At 38.5% G+C, this 21,956-nt stretch overlaps 4 protein-coding genes across 5 annotated transcripts; 3 read left to right on the forward strand and 1 right to left on the reverse strand.

The window, feature by feature from the left end:
- Positions 1-2,200: 2,200 nt before the first annotated feature.
- Positions 2,201-7,806, forward strand: LOC103961777 (pyrophosphate--fructose 6-phosphate 1-phosphotransferase subunit alpha). The gene is made up of 19 exons (XM_009374376.3): positions 2,201-2,374; positions 2,985-3,157; positions 3,310-3,422; positions 3,602-3,676; positions 3,769-3,882; positions 4,097-4,164; positions 4,344-4,427; positions 4,766-4,819; positions 4,964-5,044; positions 5,147-5,240; positions 5,327-5,400; positions 5,618-5,728; positions 5,855-5,899; positions 5,994-6,050; positions 6,303-6,407; positions 6,492-6,608; positions 6,716-6,819; positions 6,921-7,086; positions 7,428-7,806. The coding sequence occupies exons 1-19, from the start codon at positions 2,285-2,287 to the stop codon at positions 7,554-7,556; spliced, it is 1,854 nt and encodes a 617-aa protein (XP_009372651.2). The 5' UTR covers positions 2,201-2,284; the 3' UTR covers positions 7,557-7,806.
- A 1,456-nt stretch (positions 7,807-9,262) lies between these two features.
- LOC103961776 (protein FAR1-RELATED SEQUENCE 5) lies at positions 9,263-13,064 on the forward strand. Of its 2 annotated transcripts, XM_048574959.1 has the most exons (3): positions 9,263-9,584; positions 9,699-11,859; positions 12,563-13,064. In XM_048574959.1, the coding sequence occupies exons 2-3, from the start codon at positions 9,730-9,732 to the stop codon at positions 12,725-12,727; spliced, it is 2,295 nt and encodes a 764-aa protein (XP_048430916.1). In that variant the 5' UTR covers positions 9,263-9,584; positions 9,699-9,729; the 3' UTR covers positions 12,728-13,064. The 2 variants fall into 2 exon arrangements, with proteins under 2 accessions (XP_048430916.1, XP_009372650.2); XM_009374375.3 differs by having other exon boundaries at positions 9,263-11,859.
- A 1,330-nt stretch (positions 13,065-14,394) lies between these two features.
- LOC103961775 (cyclin-dependent kinase B2-2) lies at positions 14,395-16,693 on the forward strand. The gene is made up of 8 exons (XM_048574883.1): positions 14,395-14,906; positions 15,132-15,273; positions 15,374-15,435; positions 15,554-15,665; positions 15,749-15,842; positions 15,935-16,004; positions 16,107-16,245; positions 16,350-16,693. The coding sequence occupies exons 1-8, from the start codon at positions 14,668-14,670 to the stop codon at positions 16,440-16,442; spliced, it is 951 nt and encodes a 316-aa protein (XP_048430840.1). The 5' UTR covers positions 14,395-14,667; the 3' UTR covers positions 16,443-16,693.
- Positions 16,694-17,041: 348 nt separating this feature from the next.
- Positions 17,042-20,740, reverse strand: LOC103961774 (protein PIN-LIKES 3). The gene is made up of 11 exons (XM_009374372.3): positions 20,545-20,740; positions 20,159-20,356; positions 19,969-20,048; positions 19,748-19,872; positions 19,491-19,612; positions 18,814-19,032; positions 18,423-18,515; positions 18,241-18,341; positions 17,840-17,892; positions 17,575-17,760; positions 17,042-17,463 (listed from the first exon to the last, which is right to left on the reverse strand). Exons 2-11 carry the CDS (start codon positions 20,291-20,293, stop codon positions 17,333-17,335), a joined length of 1,245 nt encoding a protein of 414 aa, XP_009372647.2. The 5' UTR covers positions 20,294-20,356; positions 20,545-20,740; the 3' UTR covers positions 17,042-17,332.
- Positions 20,741-21,956: the final 1,216 nt, after the last annotated feature.

Consider the following 21,956-nt stretch of genomic DNA (forward strand, 5'->3'; position numbering starts at 1 on the left):
GTTAGGTGGGAGATCCAGTGCGAGCGCGCACAGCATTGTTTTTCAGTTACAGGCGGTTTGGTAAGACAGGGGGCAGACTTGAATTTACTGGAATAGCCTTGACAGGATATTCATATCGAATGTGCGCATAAAGATGCTTCCATTTTCTATCCTCCGGTCAATGTCCGGTCTGACCAAGATCTGTCATTTATCAAATTAGCCTCTCACCTTTCTCATATCGTATGTTTGCCCCCACAACTCCTCATCTTAATCTTCAAATATTTTCTTCTTTCAATTTCGATCATTATATAACTAGTGCTGCAACACAACACGTGTTGGGACTTGGGGGGTCATCATAATAATATTGTTATATAAAATCATGCAAATCATGATAAAATTATATAAAAATCGTAAGTTATTCATATCCTCTGTTTGCTTTATGTTTTTTTTTTTTTTTTAAGTACATCCATATTTTTTAACACTAATGGGAGGAAGAGTTTGGTAAAACCACATAATGAGTAGTTTAATTTTGTACCGAATTCATCATTTATGAGATTCGAACCTAAGATATCTCACTTTTAAGTAAAAAATAATATACCGTAATACTTTATATATTTTTAATTATATTCTAGAGTTTCCAACCCTAAAAATCATCCGACAATACCAATTTTACCACTTGGATAACCACAACGGCTCCTTGTTACTTTCTCTATAATAATAAAGTATTGTTGCGTTGTGTTTGTAATACAATTCCTTATAACAAAAACCGTTGTGCCGCCTTTTGTATTAGAAAAGTAGATGAGGATTATGTCACCAGTATGCTTTTGTATTAGGAAAACAGATAGGATTATGTCACCAATAAAAACAACATCGATTGAGGGTATAAACTTGAATGTCATGCGAGAAATTGACAACCTAATTATTTAGGGAGATTAGTATATATAAAAACACATGACAAAAGATCTACGTATAATGTGATCTATGTACATGATGATAGAAAAGTTTTTCTCTCGTTTTTATATCTCTATAAATTATATATTTTTGAATTTATTGGTTTGGGCAAAACCTTGTGCAATAGGGGGAAGGGTTGTTTTAGACAAAAATTTATGCATGTTTTTATATAATTGACACAAAACTCTTTAGGTCGCGTTTGGTATGTGGGATGAGGCGTTCCCGTCCCATGTTTGGTACGCTTAAAACGAGTGGAATGCACTGTTCCACGAGACAAGTTTTGGATGATTTTTCGTTCCGCCTCCCCCCTGGAACGACTTGTTCCACGTCCGTGGGACACAAATTTTTAACATTTTAAGACAAAAATACCCCTTATCTTTTTCAAAATTTACATCATCAATACAACAAACCCCAAACACTACTTTAATGATACTCTATCTGACTCATGCAAGTTGCTTACGTGTTGGGAGAAGGGATTGCAACGAAAAGTAAAAAAGTATAGGGTATGTGGACATTTTTATCTCTCACATACTCCTCTCAATTTTCGACCACTGGACCGAATGAATTGAAGAAGTTCAACAAACAAAAATTAACAAGACTGTGCGAGAGGTAAAAAGTGGAGGTGGGAAATAGCACAATGCAAAGTATAATTAGAGGTACATTTTAAAACCAAAACTTGACCCTCCAATAAGAAGTCAAAGATTATGAAGAAAGTTCGATTCCACCATAAAACGAATTGACAATATGTAAAGTAATTCACTTACTTATAAGCCTATGCAAGCCCCTCATCCCATCATTGTGGGATTTGTTCTTTGAATATTCAAACATAAGGCATCTTTGAGCATTGAAGAATTGATCAAGTGACAAATTTAATTAAAAAAAATTATATCGATAAAAGACCAAACAAGAAAGAAATTTACTCTTGATTTGATAATAATTATTCCGTGAATCATGCCTTACTATTTTTTCATGGGGAATAAGCTTAAAATATTCAGTTGTTACAAAATCAGAGAAAGGAACGGACGAGAATTATGATAGAAGAAAGTTGGGGCAAATCAGTCAATGAGAAAACATAGCAGTCAATCAGAAAACATAGCTGATGGCAAGGCCGTAATAAAAGAAAAATAGCAGGGGAATTTGGAGTTAAAAACGGGGAGAGCAGATGTGAAAGGTTTCGGGTTGGTAGTATCGCCAATGGCCGGGCCCTTTTTGCGCTCTATAAAAGCCGTCTTTTGAAGACCCGTCATCACCTTCACCGCAGTAGTTTTGCTTTACACCAAACACCACACCCACCAAATTCTCTCTCTCTCTCTCTCTCTCTCTCTCTCTCTCTCTCTCCAAATCGACCGGCGCCATGGATTCCGACTACGGCATTCCCAGAGAGCTCTCTGATCTTCAGAAACACCGATCCCAATACCAACCCGAGCTTCCTCCTTGCCTTCAGGTCCCTCCCCTCTCTCTCTCTCTCTCTATATATATATATTTTTTTTAAATACCTCGATTCTGTCGTTATTACTTTTAATTTTCTAGTTCTGGATCTAGTTACAGTTGGATCTATTTTGGCAGGATTGAATCGAGCTGAATTGATTTGTTTTGGTTATTATTGATTATATTGTGTTTTTGCAGATTTGGTATTTGTTACTTACATTGCCTGCTGAGTAACTATTGCAGATTTGCTACTGTTTCTTTGAATTTTTGGTAGCATGGTTTTTTGATACAGTAGTAGCATGATTTAGTCTTAGAGTTTCTATCCAACATGCAATTACACATAAGAATCATGTCCATGGCGTTACCGTGCTACCTCACTCTAAATATCTGAATGTTTGACTTAAGTTTAATACTGTTTGACTTGATATACTGTAAGAACGGACTTTTTAAGTGTATTTCCTATGCAACTCTGATTGATTAGAGTATTTCCGTTCATAATTGTTTAGATTTCCGCGGTTGATCGACTATGTTTTAATGGGGTGACTGGTGAATCCATCTCTTACTCCCCGACAGTTGAGATTTTTACTAATGGTCATGTTTGTTTGTTATACATTGTCATCTCGCAGGGAGCTACCGTGAGGGTTGAATTTGGTGATACAACCACATCTTTAGATCCCACCGATTCCCACACCATCAGTCGCTACTTTCCCCACACTTACGGTCAGCCTTTGGCTCACTTTCTCAGGGCAACTGCCAAAGTCCCTGGTGCTCAGGTTATCACTGAGCATCCCCCTGTTAGGTATGCACGTATGTTGCAATTATAACCAGTTGTGTAATAATTATACTACTTCCCACCCCATCGGTGGCGGTGTTTGAGTTATTTCAACGATATAAATGGAATTAAATATTTTTAAGTATTGCTAAAGTATTCAATTTCTTCTATTTGAACAGGGTGGGAGTTGTCTTTTGTGGGAGACAATCACCTGGAGGACATAATGTTATATGGGGTCTTCACAACGCTCTAAAAGTTCACAACCCTAACAATACCTTACTTGGGTTTTTGGGTACATACTTCTTTCGTTTTGGTCATTGTATCTAGATTTTCTGTTGTTTGCTTTGGGTTATTGTTTTGTGTATGTGTAAAGTGATTTGATTAGTTGTTGTTGATTTTTCTGGAATCTTGTATTTCTCACTCATTAAGGAAGTTGACATTTACTTATGACACACTTTTATCTGTTAACAGGGGGTTCTGAAGGTTTGTTTGCACAAAAAACTCTTGAGATAACAGATCAAATTCTTGCAACCTACAAAAACCAAGGTAGGTAGTGATAGGAAGATAATTTCCCGTGTGAAGGAATACTTTTTTTATTGTTAAAACTTGTGAGTTGTGATATGATTTCGCTTTACCAGGTGGTTATGATTTGCTGGGAAGGACAAAAGACCAAATTAGAACAGTTGAGCAAGTCAACGCTACACTTACCGCATGCAAGGATTTGAAATTGGATGGCCTTGTCATTATTGGAGGTAATTGATGCTTATGATTTTGGTAGTTTTTTTTCTACGAACGACAGGATATTCTACATTAAACTACGGGGAAGGGGATACGAACACGAGACCTCGAATGCAAGGGCGAATGCTTTTAACCAACTGAGCTACAAGCCACTTGCCTTATGATTTTGGTAGTTGGTTGATGTGCTTTTAATTGCATAAATTAATTCTTAAGTTGGTTTTCTTGAAGGTGTGACATCAAATACCGATGCCGCCCAGCTTGCAGAGACATTTGCGGAAGCAAAATGCTCAACAAAGGTACTTTTCACATGATATTTTGTATCGTTACTTAATTGTTTACTGAGGTTCTTTTTGTATGTTGCAATGTAGTTGTAGTTTATATTTTACTCTTGTATTGTAGCTGTCGACATCGCACCTTATGTAAGTTATAGATATGTGGTACCGCAATATTGATTGAATTTTTTTAATTTTTGCAGGTGGTTGGTGTTCCTGTCACTTTGAATGGAGATCTTAAGAACCAGTTCGTTGAAGCAAATGTTGGTTTTGATACAATATGTAAGGTACGAGTCAAATTATTTTGACCCTTATTATCTGCAAGAGAAAGGGACTTTTTGGGGGATGGGGGAGCTTTATCAGCTTCCTGTTACTATCATGTTTATGTTTTTTTGGTGGGTCTTTTTAAGTTACTTTAAAAGTGAATGTTTGTTATTTATTATTAGACTCCATGTTTTTTCCTCAGTATTTGTGTAACACTGGTCGATTCCTTGCCAATTGAAAAAGAAAGACCGTTTGAATTTTTTTTGCTGGTCATAGAATAACCATGTAGTCTTGTTTGGGTTTTTGTACATTGTTGCACATAGTTATATGAATTGAATTTTATACTCTCTCCTTTACTCAGGTGAATTCCCAATTAATCAGCAATATGTGCACTGATGCTCTTTCTGCAGAGAAGGTAATGTACGTGAATTGATGTAATTTGCTTCTTCTGAGTGAACTTGTCATTCCCTAGTCTCTGTTATGTTCTTTTATTATATTATTTTAGTTCTGTGCACCACAATTTTCTTTATGCTGACCTCCTTTGGCTCTCTTTTTCTAGTATTATTATTTCATTCGACTCATGGGCCGGAAGGCATCACATGTTGCGTTGGAGTGCACCCTCCAGTCCCATCCGAATTTGGTCAGCATTCGTTGTCCACTGCTGATTTAATCTAAATGTCATTAAAATCCTGTACCTTTCCTGAGTTATTTTTTTCAATATTAAATTATATGTTTTTTGCAGGTTATTCTTGGTGAGGAGGTGGCGGCATCAAAGCTAACTCTTTTTGACATTGCAACACAAATTTGTGATGCAGTGGAAGCCCGTGCAGCACAAGGTTTGAAATAAGTTCAGTTGCTTTCTTGTCATTGTGGGGTTTTATGTCTCTGTGCTCCTGTCCTAACTCATTTTCATCTTGTTCAGACAAGAATCATGGTGTCATCCTATTACCTGAAGGACTCATAGAAAGCATTCCTGAGGTGTATGCCCTCTTGAAGGTAACTCGTGCAAATTTTTTTCCTCTCTCCCACACGTGACAACTTTCCAATGACGTTTTTCTTTCTTTGTGTTTTATTCAAGAATCATTATACCATTAGGTGATGCATTTGATTTCCATTCACTGGAAAAGCAATTTTTTTTCCCATGGTTATTCCTTGTAATATTGGCCTTAGTTTATAACTTTATATGCTCATACTGGAGTCTTTTTCCTTGCAGGAAATTCATGGTTTGCACAGGCAAGGAGTATCTGCCGATAAAATTTGTACTCAACTTTCACCTTGGGCATCTGCGTTGTTTGAATTCTTGCCACCATTCATCAAGAAACAGGTTACAACTCCGCTGCTTGTCCTGAGGTTTCCAGAGAAAAAGAAAAGTTGTCTAGACACTTTTATGGCTGTCATTTAGTTGATCTCGGTGAATAATAGGGTCCAATTTTTTATTTTTTTGTTGCAGCTACTACTTTTGCCTGAATCAGATGACTCTGCGCAACTATCCCAGGTAATTGGCTGCATATTTACCCGTATTTTCTTAATGGAATTACTCATCTATGGATACTTGATCTCCTTTTTTTTTTTTCCCTCCTCACGTACAGATTGAGACAGAGAAACTTCTTGCACATCTTGTGGAGGGGGAAATGAATAAGCGTCAGGTATGATCTCTCTCTCTCTCTCTCTCTCTCTCTCTGTGAGAAAACCAACAGGACCTGTATTTCATTTACATTTGTTCCTTATAACAGTTTTTGTATGTGCATGTCCAGATCTCGGTGATGTGACTGATGTCTATTTGTATTTTCTGTCTTTGTTCTCTATATAGGCAGAAAGTTTTTAGTGGATTGAGTTAAGAAAGTTCTATGTGTTTATTCACTAACTTTTATTGCTTATGTGTTTGGTTATTTGAGCAGAAAGAGGGCACATACAAGGGGAAGAAATTTAATGCTATATGCCACTTCTTCGGTTATCAGGCTCGGGGGTCTTTACCATCAAAGTTCGATTGTGACTATGCTTATGTATGTTACTGTCTAGGATGCTTCGTCTCCTCAGCCTTTATTCTATTATTATGCTTCTTTTTAATGTGATTAATGCCCTTGCAGGTTCTAGGGCACATTGGCTACCATATTCTCGCAGCTGGTTTGAATGGTTACATGGCAACTATAACTAACTTGAGGAATCCTGTGAATAAGTGGCGTTGTGGTGCTGCTCCACTTACCGTACGAATTTCTTTTTCTATAATGCGGTTTTTTTTTTTTTATAATTTTCATATTATGGTTCCTTGGGGTGTTTTATTGATTTGGGGCATTTTGATTCACATTGTTAGGCAATGATGACCGTTAAGCGTTGGGCTCAAAATCCTGGGACTGCTTCAATTGGAAAACCAGCTATTCATCCCGCTACTGTAGATTTGAAAGGCAAAGCATATGAGTAAGTCACAATCTGGGTCTTGTTTGTATCAAACTCAAAATGTTAATCTGAGAATGAATAGTCATCTCTGATTCCACTGTGCCTTTTGACTTTGGTTGCAGGTTGTTGAGGCAAAATGCTACAAAATTCCTGCTTGATGATATCTACAGAAACCCAGGGCCTCTGCAGTTTGATGGTCCTGGTGCCGATTCTAAGGCTGTATCACTATGTGTTGAAGACCAGGATTACATGGGGCGTATCAAGAAACTGCAGGAGTATCTTGACAAGGTACTCAAAATGATACACTCTTGTCTCTCGGTGCTGTTTTCTTTGTTTTAACAAGCCGGGAACACGGCCCGGTACACTGTCATAATACAATTGGTTGGAAACTTGACTGGGTCATGTTCCCGACACACTGAAAAATCTCTTGTTTTACACATACACGTTGGGAAATTATAGTGAATCTTGTGAGAATGCTAGTCTCATATAGTTGAAAATCTGCATGAGAGGATGGATAAGCAGACCTTGTGTTACATTTTAAGCATGAATGCTGTTAAATTTGGTCGGCCTGGATTGTATTGCATTCATGACTTTAGTTCTCATGGTTTCCTTGTCTTGTCTTGCTTCAGGTTCGAACCATTGTAAAGCCTGGGTGCTCGCAAGAGGTTCTGAAAGCAGCTTTGAGTGTGATGGCGTCTGTGACAGAAGTCCTCTCGGTTATGTCCTCATCTCCTATCAATGGCCAATCGACCCTTTGATTGTATACTTAGTGTTCAATAGACCTTTACTGGTGCTGATAACTATTGTACGCTGAATTCAAAATTTCTTCGGCATCGTCATGTCTAGTGTTTTTTGGCCAAGTATGCGGAAGTGTAGGTTCCCAACCGTGGAATTACTGGAATAATCAGGTTTTGTTTTTGCTTTCGACGCAACTTTGTTTTCTGTAAAATAAGTACCGAGGATTGTACTTTTGAAATTTTCGAACGGATGAAATGATGTTTGTGAGTCGCTAAGGTTTCTTTTGGGTTCAGCTCTTTCTTAATATTATTGCACTACATTGATGACAGTTAGCTCCACTCCCACTTGGAAAAGTATATTATTTTGTGCTACTGTCACGTTGACACCAGTTTCATGTTCTTTCTTTAGCCTTAGAGACACATACTTCACTTGGTATACTTGGCAGTGCACAAGTTAAGTAGTTGATATTTCGAGACACGCCGGCAAAGGTGGTGGACGTTCCTCCTCCGCCAGCTTAACCTTGTCTGCAACCGGGCCAACAAACCCGCAAATTTACACACAAAAAGCATAAGAAGAAACGCCCAATGTCTTCGTATTCTTCTTAAAAAGAATGTCTTGATTCACATGCCAACAGACTTTTCCCTACTACCATCAAATTCCACACTTTCTAGGTACACTTCACATCAACTTCAATATCCGTTTGTTGTTAGCACCAAATATCATTTAAGCAAAACTATGTCTAATGATGCTTGTTACTAGCGCTATGATGGAGTAGTAGTATGGCCCTTGTTTTAGATTCAACTCTTTTAAATGACGACTTGGGTGCCAAAGAAGAAAAGTTGCAATGCTCATGTTATCAAAACAAAAATAATGAACACTTTCAACATTATATCATACATATTCCTGTTCTCCTCAATTTTACTGTTCAAAGAAACAACGGTCACAACTTACTTGGACCATAAGGCCTAGAAAAAAGGGGACTAATCTCGTATATCCCAAATATTTTTATTCTTTTAATCCAAACATTCTCATATCCAAAATAGGATAAAATTGTGTCAAAAGCAAGAGTGATACATCACGTGTCGTTATATAAGTGGAGAGTATCTCACGAGTTACATAGTGACACTTGGTGTATTGTGTACCACATCTTGTGTTTCAGACACATTTAAAAATCTATTCCAAAATTGGAAGTGAAAGAAAGTTTGGTGGCAGGATGTGCCCTGAGGATTCTTGCCGGATCCTCTTTGTGAGGATCTCGGGGATTTTCAAATCACATCAGTTCATTGTACATCGTGCGGTCAAAAATTATTGTAAATTTTTTTATTTAAAATTTAATATAAACAGTACATGACGAAAATTGATCGCATGATATACAATGAACGGATGTGATTGGAGGACTCTAGATATCCAACGAGGATCCTCTCTCCAAGATGTGGGATTTGGATCCTCTCCTGAGCCCAAGGAGAGGATCCTCTTGACCAAGACACGTGGGCCGTTGGATTTTCATCCGACGATTATAATTATTATAACTTTAAAGGGACATCTTGTTTGTAACCGTTCGATAAAAATTCAACGATTCACGTATCTTGGTCAGGAGGATCCTCTCCTTATGCTCAGGAGAGGATCCAAATCCCAGGATGTGGGCATGTAATGTAATGTAAGGCAGCCAGGTAATCAAGTAGACCGCAGTCCTGCGTATCATTTCGATAATTACCAACCACGGCACAAGAAAAAGAAACTTCCATCTTCCTCTCTAACACCCAAAACTGTCCTCTCCGAACTGAGAAAAACTCGTGTTAAAACCCTCCAACTCAAACCCCCCGAAATTCCCTCTCTCTCAAACTCATCAGACTGTCAGACACTCAACCGAAACTGCAAAGCTCTTTACTTTGTTTCATCTCACATTTCCATCAAAAATGCAAAACCCTAAATTAAGAAACTTGAATATCAGCTGCGGTGTTCTGGTCCTTTGAAGCTCGCCTGCAACTGCGACTTCCCACATCTTCCTCCTGTTGCTTAGTGAAGCTCTCTCTCTCTCTTTCTCTCCGGTCAGTTACTTCGCTTTCTCTCTCTTCCACTACCCCTGTAGGCTGTAGATGTAGACTGCCAGTGGGTTTTAATTTTCACATAGTTAGTTGAAGAAGATATCCAAATTACTGCAGAAATTAGAGACTAGATAAATTGTATTCAGCGATGGACTCTGAGCCTCTCAACATTGACTCTGACAACCAAGTGGCGGAATTTGGCGAAGAAGATGACGCCGCCACTGCCCTCCACTTACAACACACTGATCATAGCTATGATATTTTCGATGATCACTTGGTTCAACCCTCCAATTCTCCTAGGTCTCGTGATGATTTCCCTAATGGGGATGGGGACCCCAGTCTTGAACCCTATGAGGGCATGGAATTCGACTCTGAACAGGCCTCCCGCATTTTCTATAATTCTTATGCCCGTCGAGTTGGTTTCAGCACCCGCGTCAGCGTCTACCAGCGCTCCCGTCGCGATGGCTCCATCATATGCCGCCAAATTGTTTGCTCCCGTGAAGGCTTTCGCCGCAACGGTGGTGAAAATAGGTCCAAGCGCCAGCGTACGGTTACTAGAGTTGGTTGTAAAGCACAGATGACCGTCAAGAAACAGACTTCAGGACGATGGGCTGTTTCAAAGCTGGTAAAGGAACATAACCATGAGCTTGTGCCTCCGGATAGGGTGCATTGTCTCCGTTCGCATAGGCATGTCTCTGGTCCTGCTCGAAGCCTGATTGATACCCTTCAAGCGGCTGGCATGGGTCCTAGTGGAGTGATGTCTGTGCTTATCAAGGAGTCAGGTGGAATTAATAACGTTGGTTTCACAAAAGTTGATTGCCAGAACTATATGAGTAGCAGCAGGCAGAGAACTCTTGGGAGTGGGGGTCAGGTCGTTTTTGACTATTTGAAGCGAATGCAGGTCGAGGATCCTGATTTCTTTTGTGCTGTCCAGGGTGATTTTGAGAACTCGACGGGAAACATTTTCTGGGCTGATGCAAATTCGAGAATGAATTATGACTACTTTGGAGACACTGTAACATTTGACACAACTTATAGGACAAACCGATACCGTGTCCCATTTGCCCCTTTTACCGGGTGGAATCATCACAGACAGCCTGTTTTATTTGGATGTGCATTACTCCTTAATGAGTCAGAGTCCTCATTTGTTTGGCTCTTCCAGACTTGGCTGGCTGCAATGTCTAGCCGCTATCCTGTCTCACTCACAACAGACCAGGATAGAATCATTCGAGCTGCTGTTGTGCGTGTATTCCCCAGAACTCGCCACCGGTTTTGTAAATGGAACGTATTCAGAGAAGCTCAAGAGAAATTGTCCGACATATACCACTCACACCCCACTTTTGAAGCTGAATTGCTGAAGTGCATCAATGTGACAGAGACAATTGAGGAATTTGAGTCATGTTGGGAGTCCCTAGTTCAAAGATATGATCTTGGGGATAATGAGTGGCTTCAGTCAATATACGATGCTCGGCAACAATGGGTGCCAGTTTTTCTCCAGGATACATTTTTTGGTGAGATGTCAGCAACCCAAGGAAGTGATAATATAAACTCCTATTTTGATGGCTATATAAACGCATCAACTAGCATTCAGGTGCTGATAAAGCAGTATGAAAAAGCAATTGCCACTCGCCATGAAAAGGAAGTAAAGGCAGATTATGATACAATGAACAGCTCTCCAATTCTGAGGACGCCATCTCCAATGGAAAAACAAGCTGCCAAACTTTATACAAGGATAATATTCATGAAATTCCAAGAGGAATTAGTTGAGACGCTTGCTTATCCTGCAACTGTGGTTGATGATACAGGATCAGAAACCATGTATCGGGTGGCAAAATTTGGGGAAGACCACAAGATGCACTCTGTTAAGTTCAACGTTTTTGAGAAGAAAGCCCGTTGCAGCTGCCAATTGTTTGAGTTTTCAGGCATTATATGTAGGCACATATTAGCAGTCTTCCGAGTAACCAATGTTCTTACACTTCCATCACACTATATATTAAAACGTTGGACAAATAAAGCCAAAAGTGGAGTTTTATGGGATGAGAACACTCTTGGATTGCCGAATGATTCTCAAGATTCCACTGCTGCTCGGTATGACAATCTACGCAGGGAAGCAATCAAATATGTAGAAGAAGGGGCTGAATCTGTGCATGTTTATAATGTGGCAATGGACGCTCTTCACGAAGCTGCAAATGAGGTTGCTGCAGCAAAGAAGCATGGTCTTGCAATTGCACAGAATACCCCAGTAAATTGCAGTCAGAAACTTCAGTCTTGTACCATGGTAAGTTATTTTCCTGGAAGTCGGAAGAGGGTTCTCTTTGCTGGGTCTCTGCATTGTAAAACTTTGTTGTTTGTTTTCAAAACATAATTGTGTACTCAATGTTCTGTGTATCTCTTCAGTATAGATCCTTACTCTTTTTCTTTTGATGCAGGTCTTTTCTCGAAAACTGTCTAAAGCAAAATCTGAAATGATATCTGAGATATCATTTTAAATTTGCATTTTGTTTTTTTTTGTAGAAGATAAATTGGGATATTTAAAATATACTAGGAAGTAGTTTTTTGTTTCTAAAGCAGAAGCGTAGACTACGTTTCATGCACATCTTAATTTGATAGGAATTGAGTGAAACTTTGAGGGGAATTGGGTCATTGGTTTTTGGTAGATTTTTAGTTTAAAAAGCATACAGACCGAAAAAGGAAAAGGTTCCAAAGCACGGATGCCCTTTTTTTCTTTCTTTTTTAGATTTTGGGTATTTGTTTTTGTATAGACTTTTGGATGGTATACTCTGTCTTTTGATTAGTGATACTGAATGGTTTTGGAAATTGTTCCAACTTCCAAGTCCAAAATTCTTCACAGAATTCTACATTACCTACCTCCTCTTGTTGTTTCTTGCATTTGATTTTGTTTGTTGCTTTCTTCTAGCCTTGCACGTAGCACGTACGCGTCTTTTTCAACTGATTATTGTCCCTTCTTTTGAATGTTGTAGGACCAGGGCAAGAAAATTGAAAGGTTGGCAGCTGAGTTGGAAATTTCAAGTCAGCAATGCGAAGCATACAGAGAAAAGCTACTTGCCGTTTTGAAAGATATGGAAGAGCAGAAGTTAAAGATATCAGTAAATGTTCAGAATGTAAGGCTAAACTTAAAAATTTAGAAACCTTTACATTCATGTTTACTAGAAAAACAGGTGGAAGAGGGAGTTGGCATTCTTCACCGTTGCACGCATTATGTTTAGTTGCTGGGTAGTGGTAGATTGGTATGTAGGGGATGTGGGAACATGGTAATTTTTTTTTTTGTTTTGTTTTCCTTCCCCATGATAGAGCTAGTAGTTGTAATGTTACATATGTAGAGTTTTAACTGTAGGTAGTGTTTATGTAGTGGATGGGGAAACAAATGTTGATGTTTTTCCTTTTGTATTGTATTGTGTATATAAAGGTTTTGGTAGAATAACTTTGGTGCTCTCTCCTCAATGACAATTTTTTTTTTTTTTTTTTTTTTGTTTTTGGTTTTCCACATATCATAAAATAAGTGGATGGACATGAAAAAAATATTTATCATTACCTCAACTTATATTATGATATATGTGAAGCACCGCTTGAATACCTGATGCTCGAGAAAAATCTCTCCTCCGCTATCCCTTGAATGTGGCATGTAATAAGAGGGCATGCTGGTCCAGGTCAATGCCTTTTGTCAGAAGGGAAGGGGGTCCTCACAACTATTTGGCTATTTTCTCCTTATTCACTCTTGTTTATTTTTGGCTATTGGATTGAATAAACCAAATGAGAATTGATGGACATATAAGTAATAACGTGTCGAAAGAGAAAATAGAAGTGTGAAAATCAGTTATGTTGTCAATTAAAGAGTTTAAAATTCATTGAGATTGATGGAGTTTTAGTGGACATCCATAGAATTAATGTGGTTTTGAGTGTATTCCTCCAAAATCTCAGGCTGAGAGACCAAAATTTATTAAGATTTAAATACAATGAGAAATGCTTAGAAGACTCTTAAAGTGAGACTCTTTATGGACTTCCTGCCACCTTATAATTTAATGTTAATTTTCGTACCAACATTATAAATATTGTGTCAAACACATGAGGTGTCAGAATCCGTGGAGAGTCCCACTTTTAAGAGTCGATGCCAGAGTCTGTGGAGAGTCTCACTTTTAAGAGAGTATTCTTAGCATTTCTTAGTAACTTATGTATGTATGTATTTATAGTTTTAAGTACACATGACACACTGGGGAATGAGACTGCAACAAAAAAAAAGAAGGCTTCAGTGTGAAACACAAGAGTCCAGTTTATCTATGCCCTTGTTTCCTGAGAAGGCTGAGAGTCAATTGCAAGTAAATGTGGAGTTTGAAAGAGTGCTAGGAAGTCATCTTCTCGGTTCTTGGCCTCCGAGTGTTTCACCTCTCTCCCACTCATAGATTTACAAAATTTCCATCCAGACATTCTCATATTTATCACCTAAACTTAACGTGCGCCACTTGAGGTTGAGAGGGGTAGATGAGTCGTCGCCCTATAAATATTGGCAAATAAAACTTACTCGAGAAAAAATTGAGTTTTGGTGAGGCGAAAAGTTGCATCTACTTTCAATTAAGGAAAAATCAAGATCGTGGCAAACATTATAATTAATTTGTACATAATTTCTCATGTGACGATGAGGAATAATTAACTATTTATAGAAAGTCAAAGGCATAGTCGACTGAAATAAAAGTTATGCTGTAATTTGATTAAGGAGGTACAAGTTCAGAGAATAAATCGACGAAAAGCTGAACTACATACGAGGACGAATGTTCGTATAAATAAGATGTACTGTAATATTGGGCCGCCGAATTGGGCTTTGTGTGGAGAGAGAATGGTCCAAATATAGAATGGCAGGAAACAGGTAGATCTGTAGAAGCCCCGGAAAGGCAAAAGGTGTGACTCGGACAATTTGAATTTCGAAATGAGTTGCCCGTTGAACCAAACATCTGACCTTTCCGTCAATACCCTTCCGTTTAACGGATATATAACTTAGACGCTCTGCCCTGCCCCCTTTGTCATTTGAACATTTGAAATCAGCAACCAGCAAATCAAGAAACAAGAGAGAGAAATGGAGATGATCGGAGGAGCGGCGAATAAAGGAGCATCGGCGATGGAGGCGTTCGAGAAGCTGGAGAAGGTGGGAGAAGGGACTTACGGGAAGGTGTACAGAGCGAGAGAGAAGGCGACTGGGAAGATCGTGGCCCTCAAGAAAACTCGCCTCCACGAGGACGAGGAAGGCGTCCCTCCCACCACTCTCCGCGAAGTCTCCATTCTCCGCATGCTCTCCAGAGACCCCCACATCGTCAAGTTCGTTTCCTTTCTTCCCTCTCTCTCTCTCTCTCTCTAATTCTACAAATTAGGGTTTGATTTCTTTCTTGTGTTTACGGAAATGAAATCTTCAATTGATTAATTTGGGTTTTCTTCTTTTTTTCTGTAAATTGATTGATTTGGGTTTTCTTCTTTACTGTAAAGTCGATTGATTTGGTTGGTAATTGTGAATTAACAAAACCCTAAACCCCAATTCCATAACAGGCTGATGGATGTGAAACAAGGGCAGAACAAGGAGGGAAAGACTGTACTCTACTTGGTGTTTGAGTACATGGACACTGATCTCAAGAAATTCATCCGCACCTTCCGTCAATCTGGAGAGCACATTCCGTCCCCCACCGTTAAGGTCTGCTCTTTAATTTTCTTTTTCCCCAAATGTTTATTCCCAATCAACTTAATCACACATGAAATTATGGTAATTGAAATGGTGATTTATGATGATTCAGAGCCTGATGTTCCAACTCTGCAAAGGTGTTGCCTTTTGCCATGGTCACGGAATTTTGCACAGGTGACCCTTTGTCAATCAACTCCCAAACCACATGATGTTTCTTATCTTTTCTTTGTGGTTTGTTTCTCCGTTTGAGTTTTCTTTTAAGTTGGGTTGATTTGTTTTGCCATTTACGCAGGGATCTTAAGCCTCACAATCTTCTGATGGACCGCAAGTCTATGATGCTTAAAATTGCAGACCTTGGACTTGCTAGAGCTTTTACTGTGCCACTCAAGAAGTATACTCATGAGGTAGTTAATGTGTTCGCTTTTGGTTACAAGTTATCTTGTTGCTTTTGACAGTAGCTAATGAATTTGTGCAATTACGGCTGCAGATATTGACCCTCTGGTATAGGGCTCCCGAAGTTCTTCTGGGGGCTACACATTACTCAACTGCAGTGGATATTTGGTCTGTTGGCTGTATATTTGGTACTCAACTGTTCCTTATTTGATTTTACTGTTTGAATCTTTAAATTTATGCCATTGTTTTAACAGTCTATTAAATTGTTTCTGAATTGTAGCTGAACTTGTCACGAAGCAAGCACTCTTCCCTGGGGACTCTGAACTGCAGCAGCTCCTACATATATTCAGGTTCACTAACATTATTTCCACTTCCCCATTACCGAAATTGTGCCAATTACTTGTATAAATGTCGATTAGCCTAGTTCCTTTGCTTATGGATCTTTGATGCAGGTTGTTGGGCACTCCAAATGAGGTGGTGTGGCCAGGTGTAAGCAAGCTCAAGGACTGGCACGAGTACCCCCAGTGGAGTCCCCAAAGTTTGTCGAAGGCTGTTCCCAATTTGGACGAGATGGGGCTGGATTTGTTGTTGGTACGCCAGCTTTTGCATTACTCGATTTGTGGTACTTTATAGAGTGTTCTGCTAATCTACATGGTGATGAATACTAGTTCTAAATATGTTGTTTATGCTTGTAGCAAATGTTGCAGTACGATCCTGCAAAACGCATTTCAGCAAAGACAGCTATGGAGCACCCTTACTTTGATGGTTTGAACAAGGATTCTCTCTGAAGAAGCGCGATGAAGCATTTGTGGATCGGGATGGCTAGCAGAGAAGCGCTCTGTAATTCTGAAGTTTATTTGCTTTCCTCAAGCGCATATTTGGAGTTGTGCTAAATCTTTAGGATGGCTAACTAGTAGACTAAAGGATTCTGTGTGGTGTGGTGTTTACAATTTGCAAGTAGCTTTCCTCAAGCATATTTCTATTCGGCTAGGACATTGATGTAACGTTTTGCTTTAATGAAAACTCACGTTTTGCTGTACGGTTTTACATTCGGGCCACTAAGCTTTGCCAAATGAAAACCCACGGGCTCCTGCTCCGATCAATTGACCAGTCATTGTTCCTGCCCTATGAACAAACATTGACAATAAATGTTTGTTTGGAAAGATGTAAAAAGCACATTTGTTAGGAAAATAGTGACTGCTGACCGCAAATTGTGTTGCTAAAATTGGGGAAACACCCTCCAGAAATATGTGCTGCCGATTGCACCAATCTTACCTATGCCTTCCCAAGTTCCCATGGCATGGCAATGACTTTCGGATGACATGCCCGATCACATGCCAAGACATGCCTACGTGTAAAAGTTTACAAGCATTTCTTTGACAATAGCTTTGAAAATTAAACCACAATTTCATCGTTCATGATTTATAAAAGGAATAACATTACAAGCTACAAACTGTCCGCGTCTGAACACGTACCACATCAATTTCTTCTGGTCAAGCATATTTGCAGCTGCAACTTACAATTGATTTGGCAGAGTGGATTCCTCAACTTTGTATTTAATTCTGAGATTACACATTACAGGACCAAAAAGTGCCCTTGTTTACAGTTTTGCCAAGTAGTATTTCTTCTGACAAATTGCCTACACTTGTATTAGAAAGAACTCATGTCAAATTTTGATTCACAGTCGCGTCACAATCCACATGAAGGCGGCGGACCAGAATGTAAGTGACAGTGACGCGAAAGCATAAGTCCACAGCATGATAACTGAACATTCATTCTCTCCTGCTCCGAATAATTGCGTCATTGTTCCTGCCATATTTTAAAGGATCAATAAACAATACTTGAGAATAAACTTACATTTGTTACAAAATACAGTGAGTGAGCAACTTCTGATTGCACATTTTTGTTGCTCAAGCGTACCTATGTTCATCGCAGGTGGGAGTGAAAACTGAAGCAGAAGAACAAACAGATATAATGGATCAGAGTGCACCAACCCAAATTTCAGTGCCCCTTTAATAACCAATATGCCTATAAGAGGCAGGGCAACATAACGAACAACTATGATGCCAACAACAAGAGATTTCTGAATCCCTGACCCTCTCAAACCTGAAACAACAATGTGAAGTAAGTCCTAAAGTAAACCAACAATTATGTACAACACTAATATAATTGTATGAGTTATTACCCTTAAGCAGGTTTCCTCCTATTATCAAGGTGAGAGCTGGGATGGCTCCGTCTCTGTAATCATGAAGAACAAGTCTCTTTAAATGATGCTGAGCGAACAAAAAAAAATGATACAAACCCTTTGTACAAAGAACATGCTCGTCTTTTGAGCCGAAATTCAAAAACCATTTGGTCTGAACATGTTGTAAAGTTGGGATCAACACCAGACAAGTATTCTACTTTTATGCTAATTAAGAACCAAATTATTCATACGGATATGTACAACTATAGGACCAAGCATGGTTGTTATCTTCCCTAGTATGTAACTGTATTAAGTACAAGAAGCTAGATTAGTTGCCAATAAGTGCATAGATCATGGATAAACCACTAAGGTTAGATACAGTTCAGGCATAAATTTTATACCCCAACAAATAAGCAGTATCTTGAATCACCCGTAGAGGAGCACCATCTCCTATCAGTAATTTTCGAATCTGAGGAATGACTCCGATTGCAAAACCAACAATCTACACCAGGAAAAGATTAAGTTTGCCCAATTTTTCAATAAAATTGCGCTGAATCTGGATAAAAGTGCCGAAAGGACATACCGCTCCAATAGTTGAAGGGGCAAATATTGTTTTCAGATTGATCTTTTCAAACACCATCACTATACGTTGCTTTAGTTTACCTGAAGTTGTCACCTGCCATGGAAAACAACAAAGATATGCAGTGTAAGAAATTGAAAAGAAACAGGGCAACCTTCTCTTGTTAGAGATGTCCGGCATGTTACATTGTGAGATTGCGAATCTGGATCATACATTCAAATGACATTCATTTGATTAGTCGTCTAGATTGACAGTCTAACACTAAAACATTTCTAAGTATTTCTGAGAAAACGACATTTTCTCAATAAACAAATGTTAATATAGATTTGTTGGAAATACTTAAACAAAGCATCAAATTGAATGAGTATCATTGTAGTTTAATGGAGTTAGCAACCTTCGGTTTTTCTTCAGGCACAGCAGTGTATGGCAGTGAATATTGATCCCCATTTTCCTCAACTATGACATATTCCTTTGAAGAAAGCAGCGGCTCAGTGCAACTTACTTGGTCGGATGTAGGGGACCTTTCCGTGGACTGATTAGAATCTTGGGTGCCCCTTGTTGAAGATATCCGCACAATATTATATACATAGGACCACAAATAAACGGCTCCTATCTGAAGCATGAACACAATTGCATTACAAAAAGCAAAGATAGGAATCCCCGACAGCTGAACAAGGTAGCTACACTGTACCGAAGAGAAACAGTGGCTAGAATTCAAGAGGAAAATTGAAGGACAGAAGAAAATGTGTTCAGAAAAATGTATTCTAAACAGCAAGCAGGCGCGCACAAACACCATTTAAGAAGTGGCCCTGGCCGTTTGGGGTAGTACAATTTGTATGTATAATTGTATATGTTCTACACATGAGATGAAACGTATGATGATATCAACGATTAAAATCGTGAGTTCGAATCGCAGTAACTGCGCCTTTTCAACTTGAATGAGAGGATTGGATTGTAACTTGTTTGCAGCAGCTTCCCAACCCATTGTTAATTCGAATCGTAGAAAGCTAGATAAAGGAATATTTCAATAAAACCCAAAATATTAGAACAAGACGAAGAGGGAATATGTACCGCCATTGAGAGCGAAGCATAAGCCATAGCATATGTGTGACAGACATCAGGAGCTCCAAACGGGCTCCCTTTTTCTTTACAGACTGCTGGGACTATAATGAGGAGCAAGTTACCCAAATTTCCTGTTAAGTGTTAACATCAGCATCTCTAAAGATTGATAAAACGCGAAACTGAGTATTTATCAGCTTTGATTTAGAATTAGAAATGAGATTAAATTCAAATTTATTTTTGACTGTGAGGGTAGAGCGTTGAATTACCTGCAGCACAGCAACCCAAGACAAGGCCTCGCAGATGGGCAGGAGGCCTTGTTAATTGGATGAGAATCCATCCGAGCACGGAACCAATTATAAACGTGATGAGGATATTCACTGGCATGAACCACCTGTACACATAATAATTATTACAACATGAACATGATTATACATACATATATGTATATATGTATGTATGTAGATCGAACAAAGTAATTAGAACTCACATTTTAACCATGCTTTCATATGTAATTGTCTTCGCAAGGTTGGAACCCACCAGAGCAGGACTGAACACATAAAATACAACCTGTCCGTTCGTTCGTTGGTTCACAAAACGCAAATACCAGTAAGAAAACAGTCCAACACAAGAGAAATAAATTAATTGAATGAAGAAGCGGTGTAGTGTTATTAACTTACAGTGTTTAAGTTCTTTCTAGTAACTTCCCCCAAAATATCGACACGATCAAGAGCAAGATAAGAGCCAAGTGCTGTTATCAAAAGCACTTTCAACACCGGAATTGAGGCAGTCACGAACAGCTGCAGAAGTTCCATCCCTTTCTTTTATCAATTATTCTAAATTATTATTAGCTCGTCTTCACCTCCCCTCTGCCACCTCTGCTTCGGCAAATGTAATGACAAACCAAACAGAAAACAAAGAGACAATCAAAATGCTAGTTTTTGGCAGAGGAATAAACAACATATACACATATGTATGTATGTATGTATGTATGTATGTATGTATATGATACTAATAAGAGAGAATTAGAGAAAAATGGGGAGGTTTTTAAGATGTGGGATCGAACCTCCGGATTCGTATTAAATAGTAGTATTATGGCATGTGCCAAACGAGGCCCAAGCTCAGAATGAATTGCTTTTGTTTTGCTTTCATGAAAACAGAGGAGAGGAGGGGAAGAGGAAAAACATTAAAAGCTTATGCATTTATGCAGCAATTATACTAGTAGTCGCGTGTCTGAGCTGGGTCGACCCGATGCAGATGGGATGTGGGGATGGCGCTGAAATAAAACGGTTTAATCAACACACGTCTCGTCTGGCGTCTGCGTTTCTGTCTTTTTCAGCCTCCCATTATCCTCGCCATCTTGGTGACTACAATTGGCCCATCGCAATCACTGCTCTTTTATTATGTCATGTCCCAATGGAGAGACAGAAAACCAGAGTTCGTTGCAACCACATGTTTGCAACCGCATGTGCGCAGTTAATTCTCATAAAACATATTCATTTCTTCTTCATCATCAGTATTACATTTTACAGCGAATCACCATATCATTTATTTTAACCCGTTTAATGGACTGTTTGATCCTCATGAAAATAGATGATTAAGCGATAAGGATGCAACTTGAGTTGGGTCAACCCGAATCTGACCATATTATTTACAAATTTTTACCGTGTATAAAGTTTATAATCAAAACCGTTCATTTATTCAATACTCATTTATAAAACAAATGCCAAACTGCTTTACACCGAAAAAGTGCCAAACTGCTTGTCAAAGACCAGTGGGATAAATCGGAAGAACTTAAAAAAAAAAAAAAAAGAGAAGCATTTGGTCAAGGCCAGGGCAGCATGAATCCTTTGGTGAATGGCATTAAAAAGTTAAATTTGTCTACTAACACAAGCATTTAAAGAAAAAATGGATATAAAAGAGTGAAGGAAGAGTGTTTGCAATGTTGTAAAACAAATGTCAAACAAAATGTATACAAAATACTAAAAATCAAAAACTACTTTAAGTTATTTTTATTTTCAAGATCTTATTTTGGGAAGGTAATTTTCACTTTTATTAGCATGTCACGCACAAGAAATTTTTCAATGTACTCAGAATATGGGTACATATGCCATATATCATTATACATATAGTGAGACGCTAGAAAAATGAAAATATTTTCATTTGTATAATAACATATGTTGTACCAGCCTGTGTTCTATAAACATTAAAAAATCTCTCCTCACACACCTTTTTTTACCATTAGATTGAATGAATTAAACAAAACAACACTCTGAATTAAAAGGGACTGTATGAAACCAAAAAAAGTTTGTAGTCCTATTTTTATTTGTCCTCTTTTTGACCATCCTCCTTCATTTTTGATTCTCTTACATTATGTTTGGATGAGGAAAATAAACTTGGAATTTAAGTAAAAATCAGAATTTGTAAATTGACATACAACAATTCCCTTGTTTGGATTCATAAGCATAGAAATTTAGA

The sequence above is a fragment of a genome, unplaced genomic scaffold (genome assembly GCF_019419815.1).
Source record: "Pyrus x bretschneideri cultivar Hongxiangsu unplaced genomic scaffold, Pyrus_bretschneideri_v1 Contig76, whole genome shotgun sequence".
Classification (NCBI taxonomy): domain Eukaryota; kingdom Viridiplantae; phylum Streptophyta; class Magnoliopsida; order Rosales; family Rosaceae; genus Pyrus; species Pyrus x bretschneideri.

What these genes read in the sequence shown, in the direction of transcription:
- LOC103961775 (XM_048574883.1), top strand. Translation starts at nt 14,668, where the DNA reads ATGGAGATGATCGGAGGAGCGGCGAATAAAGGAGCATCGGCGATGGAG. An exon ending in GGTCACGGAATTTTGCACAG is followed by an intron (nt 15,436 to 15,553) that starts GTGACCCTTTGT and finishes CCATTTACGCAG; the next exon opens with GGATCTTAAGCCTCACAATC. An exon ending in TGGGGCTGGATTTGTTGTTG is followed by an intron (nt 16,246 to 16,349) that starts GTACGCCAGCTT and finishes TTATGCTTGTAG; the next exon opens with CAAATGTTGCAGTACGATCC.
- LOC103961774 (XM_009374372.3), bottom strand. Translation starts at nt 20,293, where the DNA reads ATGGAACTTCTGCAGCTGTTCGTGACTGCCTCAATTCCGGTGTTGAAA. An exon ending in TGCCTGAAGAAAAACCGAAG is followed by an intron (nt 18,516 to 18,813) that starts GTTGCTAACTCC and finishes TTTCCATGGCAG; the next exon opens with GTGACAACTTCAGGTAAACT. An exon ending in CCCACCTGCGATGAACATAG is followed by an intron (nt 17,464 to 17,574) that starts GTACGCTTGAGC and finishes AAAATATGGCAG; the next exon opens with GAACAATGACGCAATTATTC.
- LOC103961777 (XM_009374376.3), top strand. Translation starts at nt 2,285, where the DNA reads ATGGATTCCGACTACGGCATTCCCAGAGAGCTCTCTGATCTTCAGAAA. An exon ending in ATGCTCTTTCTGCAGAGAAG is followed by an intron (nt 4,820 to 4,963) that starts GTAATGTACGTG and finishes CTCTTTTTCTAG; the next exon opens with TATTATTATTTCATTCGACT. An exon ending in TCCAGTCCCATCCGAATTTG is followed by an intron (nt 5,045 to 5,146) that starts GTCAGCATTCGT and finishes TGTTTTTTGCAG; the next exon opens with GTTATTCTTGGTGAGGAGGT.
- LOC103961776 (XM_009374375.3), top strand. Translation starts at nt 9,730, where the DNA reads ATGGACTCTGAGCCTCTCAACATTGACTCTGACAACCAAGTGGCGGAA. An exon ending in AACTTCAGTCTTGTACCATG is followed by an intron (nt 11,860 to 12,562) that starts GTAAGTTATTTT and finishes TGAATGTTGTAG; the next exon opens with GACCAGGGCAAGAAAATTGA.